Here is a 12,271-nt window from a genome sequence, read left to right as displayed (position 1 = left end):
ACTGAAACGATGGAGATTGAGTTTAAAGGATACTCTCTCGTTCCTCTGCAAAGCCAGCAGAGTCAGATGATGTGACTGTGTGCAACTCTGAGGAATCTTTTGCCAGGCGGCTGTATCCTGATCGCTGTCCTCTCTTGTGGGTCAATCTCTTCAGATTTTCATTGTGAACTGGGCTGGACCCAGGCACCACTATGATTGGTGACTCTTCTTTTGCTGCTTCTGTTTCTTCAAAGTTTTGGTTTGCAGTGTTATTATTTAGGGTCACTGTGCTGGGAGTACGGTTGAGATTGTAGCCTTTCTGGCAAGTTGGCCAATTTTCCTCTGGGCTGCTGGCTATGAGGCTGCTTTCAGATGGGCTCTTCTTGTCTTCCGAGCAGATGGACATGCGTGCTATTGTGGAGTCTTGAAGACCACTTAGACTGTTTGGTATTCCCCTCTTTGCACGCAGGCGGTCATCCTCAAGTTCAATAAGGTTAACTTTTTCAAGCTGGGGGTCATCGCTGCCTTCATTGTTGAGTGAATGGTTTGGTGAACTTTCATTGGACCTCACGCCAGAGTCGGAGGAGTCTTTCTTGTCTAATATAGCATCAGACAGGTATTCTTTTGCTTTGATGAATGTCCTCACTGGTTCTGATGCACTATCAGACACTTTCTTGTCTGTGGTAGTATCTGGATTTTTGTCTTTGCCATCCTTTAGAAGAGGAGTGTTATCAGACTCCTCTGGTCCAGACTCCTCTTCATCGCTTGGAAGCTTCTGGTAGCGCATCCCATTTCCCTTAAGCTTTATATCAGCTCCCTGGAATATGCTTGTCCTCTCTGCTGTCTTCTTACTGGGAAGAAGCTTGGAACCAGACTGATCAGACTTTTCATCCTCTTCTGTGATTGGGTCCAATGGGGAAGCATCAGTTGTAGAAGCTGTGGAAGATGTATAATCAACAACATCATTTCTCTTCAGCAAAAATGGCTTCCTTCCATCTTCCAGCTTTTGCTCTTCTTTCCCTTTGTCTTGTTCTGAAGTGGAGTGTATGGAGCTCACAGATGTGCTCTGCCCAATGTAGTATGCACTGGAGCTCATAGGAGAGGATCGGCCACTAGTAGAACTCACAGCACCTTCTATTTGTGCCATCTGTGCAATATATTCCCGATAAGCATCTCTGTATTCTGCCTGAACTTTATCAGTCAGCCGCAAGATTTCCTGGCTTGATTCCTGTGAGTTGAGACTGGTTAAGCTTGGGGTTCTATGTCCCTTTCCCTGAAACAGAAATGTGCATCAACACAATGCATCAGTTACTTGCAAAAAATGTTTTTTTCTACAATTAAATCAACATATGGATTTCTTTTAAGTCATTAGATTTTCCATGTACTTGACCATCTTCTACAATTCCTTCAATCCACTGACTAATCTTTGCATATCCAAGAAAAAGGCATAGTCTCGCTAAATGCACACGAAATCTGACAGACCAGTTATGTGAATGCATGTACATTTGTTTTTCAAACTTCTTCTGTTTCTCAAGCTGCCCTATTACTATTTTGAATTTCTTCACCAGCCAACATTAATCTGTAGGTGATGAGGGGGGAGGGTATGCTTCTGCACTACCAGGTGGTACCGAACCCTTCCCTAATCAGAATCCCCAGACATGCATGGGGCACTGTAAGCTGCTGCAGGTATGTGCAAACAGGTTATGCAATTGCCCTTTATATCCTTCAGAAATGTTTTCTTTTAAATATAGGGAACCTGTAATGATATATGGGAACTGCTACTTCCAGCAGTTATTTAAGTAGCACGTTGCTGGGCTGGCATCTTTACTTCACCACTAGCGAATCATTGACCCAGAACATGAAGCAGGTGAGGTGGGGACTCCTGACAGCCATACTTCGTTCCAGACCATAGATCAGGGATCCTCAAACTACGGCCCTCCAGCTGTTGCAGAACTACACTTCCCATGAGGCATTGTAAAACTCATGACTAGGCATGATGGGAATTGAATTTCATGAACAACTGGAGGGCCGTAGTTTGAAGACCCCTGCCATAGACTCACTAAAGGTAAAAGATGATCAATTCAAAACTTGTATTTGTAAAAACCAATTCAAAGTACCTCATAGATCTATCCTACAGGTGTTCTTAACTGAATAGGTAGATGTGCAAAGGATAAGGGTGGCGTCCTCACAAAAAGTAACAAGATGATAACTAAAAACTAGACATTAACCTTACCTAAAGCAAGATATTTTATGGAACTACAGAACCTTCTTACACTATATACAAAAAATATATAGCTTAGTAAGTTAAACACATATGAAATAGTTTTAATTATTGCCTATTTTTTTTTAAAGAGAAGGTCCGCCCGCCCCTTTATAAAATTAAAAGTCAGTAGCTGCTGACATTAGGACACTTACCTGTCCTGGAGTCCAGCGATGTGGGCACTGCAGGCGATCTTCGGTTCGGCTTGTCGGGTGCTACTGCGGCCATTGCTACTAAGGGAACCCGGCAGTGTAGCCTTTTGGCTTCATGGCCAGGCCCATACTGCGCATGCGCGAAGCGCGCTGTTCCTCATTCACTGGCCAGCAGAAGAGGAGGGAGGAGGAGGGGGACCAAGCTGCTGACGTAGATCTCTGCTGCCTGGTCTCCCGGAAGTGGGGACAGGATACCTGTCAAAGACAGGTATCCGCTCCCCCGCAAAAGGTGCCAAATGTGGCACCGGAGGGGGGAAGGAATCAGATGAGCGGAAGTTCCATTTTTGGGCAGAACTCCACTTTAAATTCTAAAGCTGTCATCCAAAAAAAGGAAATGCAATACTTCCAATGAGACAACTACCAATCAATGCTCAGGGAACAGAGAAAAAAATTACTCCTAACCTAATTAACGGCACTTTTTTATACACTGAAATTAACCATTTCATTGATGAACTGTAATACTTACAGCTGGAGATGCCCAGATGTCCCAGGCTACATTCAGATTTGTACTATTGGACATCAAGTTAGAAAATAGTTCCAAAGGCTAAGCAAATTAAGTTGCGGTGTACCTGCCAATTACGTTGTGGTGCCTCCTCAAATCCAAGTGTGTTGAGTTCTTCAAAGCTGAAGCTGAAATCATAGTTCTGACCAGCGAGGTCTGTATGTGGAAGTTCTTGGCTTGGCATTGAACGACGGCTAATCTCATTGTGAGCAGCTACATTTCTCACTGGCTCAGTCATACGGGTATCATCATGATGTATCTGTGTCTCACCACTTCTCATCTCTTGAAGCTTTAGCAGAAATAAAAAACGCACACAAAATTACTTGACAAAGCAAATAAAATTTTCTAGTGCCCCCTACAATACAGATACCACTACCACCATCACATATCACAAGCGAACAGGAAAGTAAGACAACAGTTTATTTTCAAAAACGCTTTGTGATTCTATAGCTCACTTTCAGGCTCACGTGTCAAGTTAGCAGGCTGGAGATATAAGGGTGGAATGTTGACCAGCCTTCTTTTGCACCGCCTTACATCTCTTTGTGGAGTTGACCAATGAGATTTCCTGCTGATGTTCCTGTTTTTTTCATGGCTAACAATATAGCAATATTGATAAAACATGCAGAGTCTCAATTATACTAAATTACCCTTTACTAATTAGATTTTAATAGTTGAAATGAAGTAATGATGGCCTCAAGTGCCAGAACAATTTTTTTCCCCATAAGGCTTCATGTACATGGGACATTGTTTAACCTCTCCTGAACAACTTAACTTGACAGCTATAAACAGGCGTCTAAAAACATCCGTTTAGCCGTGTTTACATGCCACGTTTAGAGGCGATTGTAAAAAAAAAAAAAAAAAAAAAAAATTTTTTTTTTGTTAAAATTAAAACCTCTAAACGAAACGCTGCTAAATGCGAGATGTTTGCTGCCCACCTGACCCCCCCCCCCAAAAAAAAAACCACCAGCCGCCACTGTCTGTTTCAATACAACAAGGAGATTTCAGCAACAGGTTAAGGTGCTGAATGTGGCCATGGAATCCAAGCATTGGCAACAAAATATCTACTACTTGTGCTGCTTTTAAATGCAGATGAAAGGGGGGACCACTTTAAAAAACCCATTCACATAAAGAGAATGTGCATATTGTGCTTATGAGCGGTGGAAGGTGTTAGTCCTGGTCACTTTAAAAATGACCTCTCTTAGGGGAAACCAGCATTGAGAAATTTCAGCCAAACCAATCAGCTCTGGCCCCTAGAAATCTCAGGCTGGTAATATCTCCTGGGGTCTAGAAGAGTTTATAGGTATAATGATGTTGACTGATCTGACTATAAACTGGCTGTATCGCCTGAATACATCTGTAATACTATTTTCTTTCCTGCAACCACGGGTCACAGGAAAGAAAATTGCTTGATTTCCCCAGAGTATTTGTGTTCTCTCAGCAGAGGGTGTGGGGCGCCATCGCTGCTGGGAGAACATGGTGATTGCTGCTAGCGGCTATATTCGCTAACAATAATCGCATGCTAAAAAATGTCAAATCTCAGCTGGTCCCTGCTGAATATGCTGAGAGTCGATCCATCTAAGGCTGGCTTAAAGAGGAACTGAAGTCTGCTCACATAATTTGTAATAAAAACATCTTTGCCATTCTGAAGCCATACCCAGTAATACTCATCCATTCCCATCCATGGCTCATCCATCCCCATTCATGCTCATCCATGCCACATCCTTGCCACTACAGTGCCTCACAAAAGTGTATTGGTAGTCAAATTAGATTTGAAATTTATGCCCCTAGCTCCCTGCATGTTGGGCCTCTCTATGTGGCCAGGCTGTGGAAAAGTCTTACACTCTATTTTGGGGTGTAATTTTTGGTATGTACATGCTATCTGTTAGAAATATTGTATAAATGGACAACTTTGTGTAAAAAGAAATGAGTTTTCATTTTCTTTCCACATTTTCCAAAAACTTTAGAAAAAAATGACATGTTCAAAAGACTCATCATGGCTCATAGATTATACGTTGGAGTGTTTTCTTTCCAAAATGTGGTCATTTTGGAGGTATTTCTATTGTCCTGGTGCTCCAGGACCTTCAAAAGTGCAAGAGGTAGTCAAGAAATTATATGTAATTTATGCTCCTAGAACGCCTGATGGTGCTCCCTGGATGTTGGGCCTCTGTATGTGGCCATGCTGTGTAAAAGTCTCACACATGTGGTATCGCCATGCTCAGGAGTAGTAGAATGTGTTTTGGAGTGTAATTTGTGCTATGCATATGCTGTGTGTGAGAAATAACCTGATTTTGCAAAGAATTGTGGGAAAAAATGACAACTTCAAAAAACTCATCATGCCTCTTACTAAATACCTTGGAATGTCTACTTCCCCAAAAAGGAGTCATTTGGAGGGTATTTGTACTTTCCTGACTTGTTAGGGTCTCAAGAAATGAGCACACAAGTAAGTACATCAGGTGTGATCAATTTTCAGAGATTGGCACCATAGCTTGTGAACTCTATAACGTTCACAAAGACCAAATAATATACACCGATTTGGGTTATTTTTACCAAAGATATGTAGCAGTATAAATTTTGACCAAAATTTATGAAGAAAAATTACTAAATTTGCAAAATTTTATAACAGAAACGAAGAAAAATACATTTTTTTTTTTTACAGAATTTTCGGTCTTTTTTCTTTTATAGCGCAGAAAATAAAAAAAAAACATTGATTATTAAATATCACCAAAAGAAAGCTCTATTTGTGTGAAAAAAAGGACAAAAATTTCATATAGGTACAGTGTTGCATGACTGAGTAATTGTCATTCAAAATGTGAGAGCACCAAAAGCTGAAAATTGGTCTGGTTAGGAAGGGGGTTTAAGTGCCCAGTGGGTAGGTGGTTAAGCAACTTCACTTAGATGGCTGAGTGTAATAAATATGAGATGAGTAAGTAGAGATGCAGGAAATCTTCAAGAACGCAATGCTCGGAATTAACTCTCAATCTGAAAGCCATTTTGTCCAAGAAGCAAAACCAGAGAAATGCAGGAAAATAATACAGCTAGTGGATGCAGGCACTGAGGCTCAGCCTGTAATAAGCAGAACTAAATATGAAATACCACATGCAGTCAAATGACTATCAGCAGACCAAACAAGTAAAAATGTGACTAGAATCCTTACTGCACTCTTGAAGAGGTGCCAATCACCAAAGTTCATGCTCATCTCCTTCTTTAGCTCATCCATGCTGCACTGTGCCAGGACACGACCATTGATGTTTGCCTGCAGAGGAGACAGAATAAGTCAGTGAAAGCAGGACAACTCTGCCCTAAACTCAGATAGAAAAGATAAATTCTACCTGCTATGGCATAGTTGTCAGTAGCAAAATGTCCCACAAAGCTAGCAATCCAATGGTTATATTCAATCTATAATGATGCTGAAAACATACATTTATAGCAATAAAAATAAACTTTACATATTAGGGAATGTAGATGAACTAGCTCTCTTATAGAGTTAAGCCTAATAAATGAGCTGGCAGCACAAGGTTACTATATAACTTTTGTTTTCTGGCAAGTGTCCCCCTAAACACCTCAGATCCCAACATTTGGCACCCAATATGCCAATATTAAATTTCAGAACTTATACTTCTGACATATTCCTCCCTGCCAATGCAATGCATCTGTCACAGTCACCCACCTCACCTTCATTACATACCCTGGCGCTCGCACGGAGATCACTTAACATCCATGCTGGGCGCCAGGGAGCAGTTTCCCGCTGAGTCCCTCCATTCTGTTCTAGCCTAGTGCCAGGCGGTCTACCTTCCTGCTGTGCCTGCATGTGGATTCGCCACATGCAGGCTACAGGTCTGTCACTGTGCGCTCCACCCCTAAGTCTCCTTTTGGGCACAGCGCGGTCCCGCTGTTGCCACACTTCAGTGCCCGCCTAAGACAAAATGCCACACCCCTGTGTGGGGCAGAAGCAGAAGGGGCGGACCCTGTTGCCAGGTCGACCCGACAGCAAGTTTGGGATACCTGGACACACGGAATCGCACCCAGATCCCACCTTTCCAGGACCCAGCAAACTGGGGAAAACCTCTGCCTGGCCTGCCTCCTCCAACGACCTCTGGATTCCCATGTCTGGATGTTCTTGGCTGCTGGCTGGTAAGTCCCTTAACCCTTGCTGTGTCAGACCACTGTGCACCCTTGCTGTGTGCCCAGAGTGCTGCCCTGTCCTAAGGAATTAAACCTTGCTATGTGCCCGGTTTGCTGCCCTGTGCCAAGGACTAAACCTTTGCTGTGTCAACCTGTGGTGCCCAGATTACGGCTGTGTGCGCAGGCCCTACCTCTACTACTCCTACTGGGTAATACCATGGTGTAACTTGCTGTGTTTGAATTGCTGCTGTGGGTTTATGGACTCTGTACTGGAACTCCAATTTTGGAGCTGGGGTCTGCAATGTAAATCTGTAAGGTGGACACGCTGGTCAGAAAATAAAAAAGGTATATGCAGGCATTTCTTAGGGACTGCTTAGCAAAGGTTATGCTGGCTTTACAGCTGATAAAGGTGTACTTTAAAAAAATGGCCATGTAAAAATCCCTGGGATTATTCCCAGGATAATTAAGACCTGGAGGAAGGAAAGCTCAGCAGTGTAGGAACTGGGTCACACCTGAATCCATGTCCCATTTTGCCTATGGCTTGAGGGGGTGGTTTTTACAGATAAGAAATCCCTCTAAAAAAAAAAAAAAAAAAAAAATTTGCCACTGGAGTCTAAGGGATGCTAGTGCTGTGCATAATTTTTAAAGGTGTTCTATGATCACAGCATACACTTTCATTTTAAAACATCAGCATTGTAATGGTAATATAAACAGTTATACTTGACAATCCAATATAAGCTTATTTGAAAAATCTCCTTTCATGCTGTAAGTGCTGCCTGTCTGCTTAACATCTCTTTCCACAACTTCCTGGATTCCCTGCATGCTTTGCAGCTTCTACTCTGCTCTCTACTTTCAAGGACTACATATCCCATGGTACCTTAATGCCTGCACGTAGTGATTCCTGTACAGACTCCGCCTCCTGAAACTCCTCCTCTCAGCACCTCTGTAGTTCAGAAGGCAGGCTCTGTGAAATGTGACACAGCAGTGCCTACCCACAGGGCATAGTGAATACATGTCACAGAATTCAAGAAAGTACATTTCTGGGGATCTTCACGAAGTCTACAAACTTCAAGATTGTTCAAATTAATAGCAATAGGCTAGAAATTATAGAAATATAATGTGGGAATGAATATATGATTTTACAATTTGGCAAGAGAAACCAACTTTTATTTTAGAATTATTAAAAATAATGTTAAAAACTCACCTTGCGGATGGTTGCAGTGTACTGTGCCAACATGCTTTGCTCAATGCCTTCAATTTGCTTCAGCTTTTCACACACTGCATCCACATTCAAGGCACTTAGTGCAGAAGAGTGCGCAGTTGCCACACCGCCACCACTAACCTGCTCACAGATGAACACAGTGTAAGCAGAGAAGATACAATAAAAAAAAAGCAAACAGATAAGCCAATAAAATAAGCAAATAAAAAGCCAAGTTCCCTCATTATTATAGCCTAGTTATGGGACCATCTGAGCTCTTCCAATTGAAAGCCCACCTATCCACCACTCCCCAAACCCCCCCCCCACACACACATTAGATACAGAGCACGTAATCCTTTTGCAAGTCTGATTTCAGGCTAGCATACAGTAATTCAGAAAGCAGACATATTTTCGGTAATTACACTGAACTGAAAAGTTATTTCATTAGCGTTAAAGGAATACATAACTCAAGAATGTAGTTGTTCACCAGAGAGTAATAGTGCTTCTAAAACACATTAACGTTTTTTAATTTACCTAGGTGTTCAAGCATTTGTGAGCAACAAAAATGAAACATGTATATCGCTACTGCCCCAAACAAAAGACAGCTTTTTATGATGGGTTGTTGGTTTGGTTGATCACATAATAAGCATCTTTGAAAATATAACTTCTTAAGTTCCATTTCTTCCCCTATTGTCAACAATGGTCCAGGCCAGTGTATAAAACGGCTCTGTGAACATTCAACTCGTCTGCTGCAGCACTATAATGGCAGACAAGATATGAGCACAAAGAAAGAATCAGCTGCACCAGTCTGATTAAACACATTTAATGTCAGAAGCCAAAAATGATAGTTTCTATACTGTGCTCAAAGAATCCCTAAAGAACGGCTACTAATTGCTATAAGCAGGCAACCCCTGCATACAATTAGATCCCAGCACAGAGGGCACATGCCTTCAGACCAAGACTGGGGACAAAGATGACATTGGAAAACCCTGTAGCTGTCAAATGAATTAAAAGACTGGAATAAAGACGACAGGAGTCAGTAATCAGTGGGTACTGTTAAAGTCTATCATCCTAAGCACAGGAGGAGGAGGAGGAGGAGGAGGAGGAAATGGCTAAATCTATTACAGCAGACAAAACCTTTTTAGATACATTAGCAATGGAAAAAAACAATAGGGCTGAAGCAACTAATTGACATAATCCATGATGAAAATAGTTCTCAACTATGATCATAATCGATTAGTTGGTCAGCTGATTAGTTGGCCTGCATACAGAATGCATTATTTGTTTACATATCAGAAAATACAGCGCAGAACACATACAGCTCAGTACACCATTTATACACATCAGTATACACAGTGCAGAACACATACAGCTCAGTACACAGTCTATACATGTCAGTAAGCGCCTAAGAATTTGCACAGGTGCCCCCCAGAGCAAGCGACTTGCTAAGAAGACGAAAAAGGAACGGCTGCAATCCCAATTCGACGCAATGAATTTATTTCAGGAGAACACAAAAATAAGTACATGGGCATATGACAAAAGGCAAAAAATAGGTGACGCGTTTCACACGACTAGCATGCTTCGTCAAAACCATTTTGCTATTGGGAGCACTGGCTAAAGAGGAGGAGCCAGGAGCGCAGACGGGGGATCCAAAAAGAGGAGGATCAAGGCTGCTGTGTGCAAAACCACTGCACAGAGCAGGTAAGTAGAACATTTTTTTTTCTAAATAACAAAGCGCCTTTAACGTCACTTTAAACAATTACGCCAATTACTCCTGATCAGTCTTCTCAGAAATACATTGTACTAATGACAAGGTGGGGGTGCATATTGGTTCTAACAGCAGAGGATCTGGAAACTAAATAAAGCAATGGGCCCTGATAGAATTCATCCCGAAGTTCGAAGAGAACTTTGAGGTATAGTTGTTGGACCATTAACTAATCTATTTAATTAAATCTCATCTAACAGGAGAAAGTTCCAATGACTGTTGTCCAGTTAATATTGTACCTTTTCACAAGAAGGGCATCAAGGTAGAAGCATGGCAATTCCAGGCCAGTGAGTTTAACATCGGTTGTAGTCAAGTTAATGGAATCACTCCTGAAAAGGAGGATCATTGATCATTTAAAAACATACAACTTTCTGGACCTAAAGCAGCATGGCTTTACTGAGGGCAGATCATGTCAGACTAATCGGACTACATTTTTTGACTATATTACCAATGTTTTGGACCAGGGTGGTGCTATGGACACGACCTATCTTGATTTCAGCAAGGCATTTAATACAGTTCCACATAATGATCTAATAATAAGATGTACAAGCTAGAAATTTAACCCTTGGGTGGTTTAGTGGATATGCAGTTGGCTAAAGGATAGATACCAGAGTGTAGTTGTAAATGGGGTTCATTTAGAATAGAGGCCAGTCGCTGGTGGTGTACCACAAGGCTCTGTACTAGGTCCTGTTCTATTCAATCTCTATGTGCTATAACTAAAAAGTTAGTGGTATGTCTTTTTTGCTGATGACACAAAAGGTACGCAACAGGGAAGATATCACCAGGGGTGTCTGCAATATGGAATATGATTTGGCATTGCTGGAAGATTGGTCAAAGCAGTGGAAAATTCAGTTCAATGTTTCTAAATGTAAAATAATGCACCTAGGGAAAAAGAATCCCTTGAGAGAGTATATCATTGGGGGTACAGTGTTAGCACTACATAGGAAAAAGATTTGGGAGTACTTAGTGTGATCAGGCAGTGGGGAAAAGCAAATATAATTATAAATACTGGTGAACTAAAAAAATCATACACAATGGTGGTAGATAATACAGAAAATACTGGTGAACTAAAAAATCATACACAATGGTTATCCCCTGATGAAGTCACGTGACGTGACAATACGCGCCGGGATTGGAGCACTGGGTACATACACAGTCTGACAGCAGGAGACGAGCTCGCCGCTCGTGGATGTTTTAATCTGTCACAGCATCTTTATGTGAGTGTATTCTTTGCCTATTTTAATAAATTAGTTTATTGCTATACTGGATTACGCTATATGCATATTCTTTCACACCCCATACCAACTTCTATTGAGTCCATCTGACAAGCGCTGGGAGCAGGAGCTGAACGAGGCTGCCACACTGGGGACATACGAACTCGGCGTTCGTTGGATTGATGCCTGCGCCCTTTTCCTCTAAGTGAGTGTGCACTGCTCGATCCGTTCCTGCCCCAACATAGCCTATGTGGTATCACCCTATATATACCTTTATATTTTCTCTCGCATGATCCTTCATATCCATCTATGTGAGCCTTCAAACAACATATGAGACACCATTTAATCGACCCTACCAAACCATCATCTTCACCTGTGATCTGCATTTATGCTGTACACCTTACAGCTGTGAGGTGAGCTGCTTGCAGACACAGAGGTGATATCACTGAAGATTGCATCCCACACACGTTTCTTTGGTGGTGGAAGTGTTTTTTCCTTTTTTATATATTGTTTGTTTTGGGACTTTTAGCCCATGTTGATGTATACATGATACACCTATTAACCAGCATTTTGACTATCACCATTTTCTTTTTATCCATTCACTGTGGTTTGGTTTATTCAATTGTATTGCACTTATCACTGTTTTATTTGGTTTTTATCATATGTATTATCTACTACCATTTTGTATGATTTTTTTAGTTCACCAGTATTTTCTGTATTATCTACCACCATTGTGTATGATTTTTTTAGTTCACCAGTATTTTTGATCTACACTCTCCCCCCTCGCCCCCTCCCCCTCTCACAGCGCGAACACCATCACCATTCACATTTTTCCTTGTTTCTGCTAGGATCAGAGTCACAGGTGTTTGCTGCAGTGTCCTTTTAGTTTAATTTGTGTTAGACAGCGCGGGAGTTTTTTTCTATACACAAATATAATTATAGGATGCATCACTAGAGGGATCACCAGCAGAAGGAAGGAGACCCTGATTCTCCTATATAGATTATATAGATCTTTAGTG

General features: G+C 41.6%; 1 protein-coding gene across 3 annotated transcripts in view; it reads right to left on the bottom strand.

The window, feature by feature from the left end:
• Positions 1-12,271, bottom strand: part of KIDINS220 (kinase D interacting substrate 220) — a 248,515-nt gene that overhangs the window by 5,630 nt on the left and 230,614 nt on the right. For all 3 annotated transcript variants that reach the window (XM_073625407.1, XM_073625408.1, XM_073625409.1), the window contains 4 exons: positions 8,280-8,417; positions 6,108-6,206; positions 3,021-3,242; positions 34-1,252 (listed from right to left, as the gene is read on the bottom strand). In XM_073625407.1, coding sequence (XP_073481508.1) covers positions 34-1,252; positions 3,021-3,242; positions 6,108-6,206; positions 8,280-8,417 — 1,678 coding nt within the window. The remainder of the gene's footprint in view (positions 1-33; positions 1,253-3,020; positions 3,243-6,107; positions 6,207-8,279; positions 8,418-12,271) is intronic.

Source organism: Aquarana catesbeiana, linkage group LG04 (assembly GCF_042186555.1).
Source record: "Aquarana catesbeiana isolate 2022-GZ linkage group LG04, ASM4218655v1, whole genome shotgun sequence".
NCBI classification, from domain to species: domain Eukaryota; kingdom Metazoa; phylum Chordata; class Amphibia; order Anura; family Ranidae; genus Aquarana; species Aquarana catesbeiana.
The sequence above is the reverse complement of the archived record's forward strand: the minus strand, read 5'-3'. Positions and strand labels throughout refer to the sequence as shown.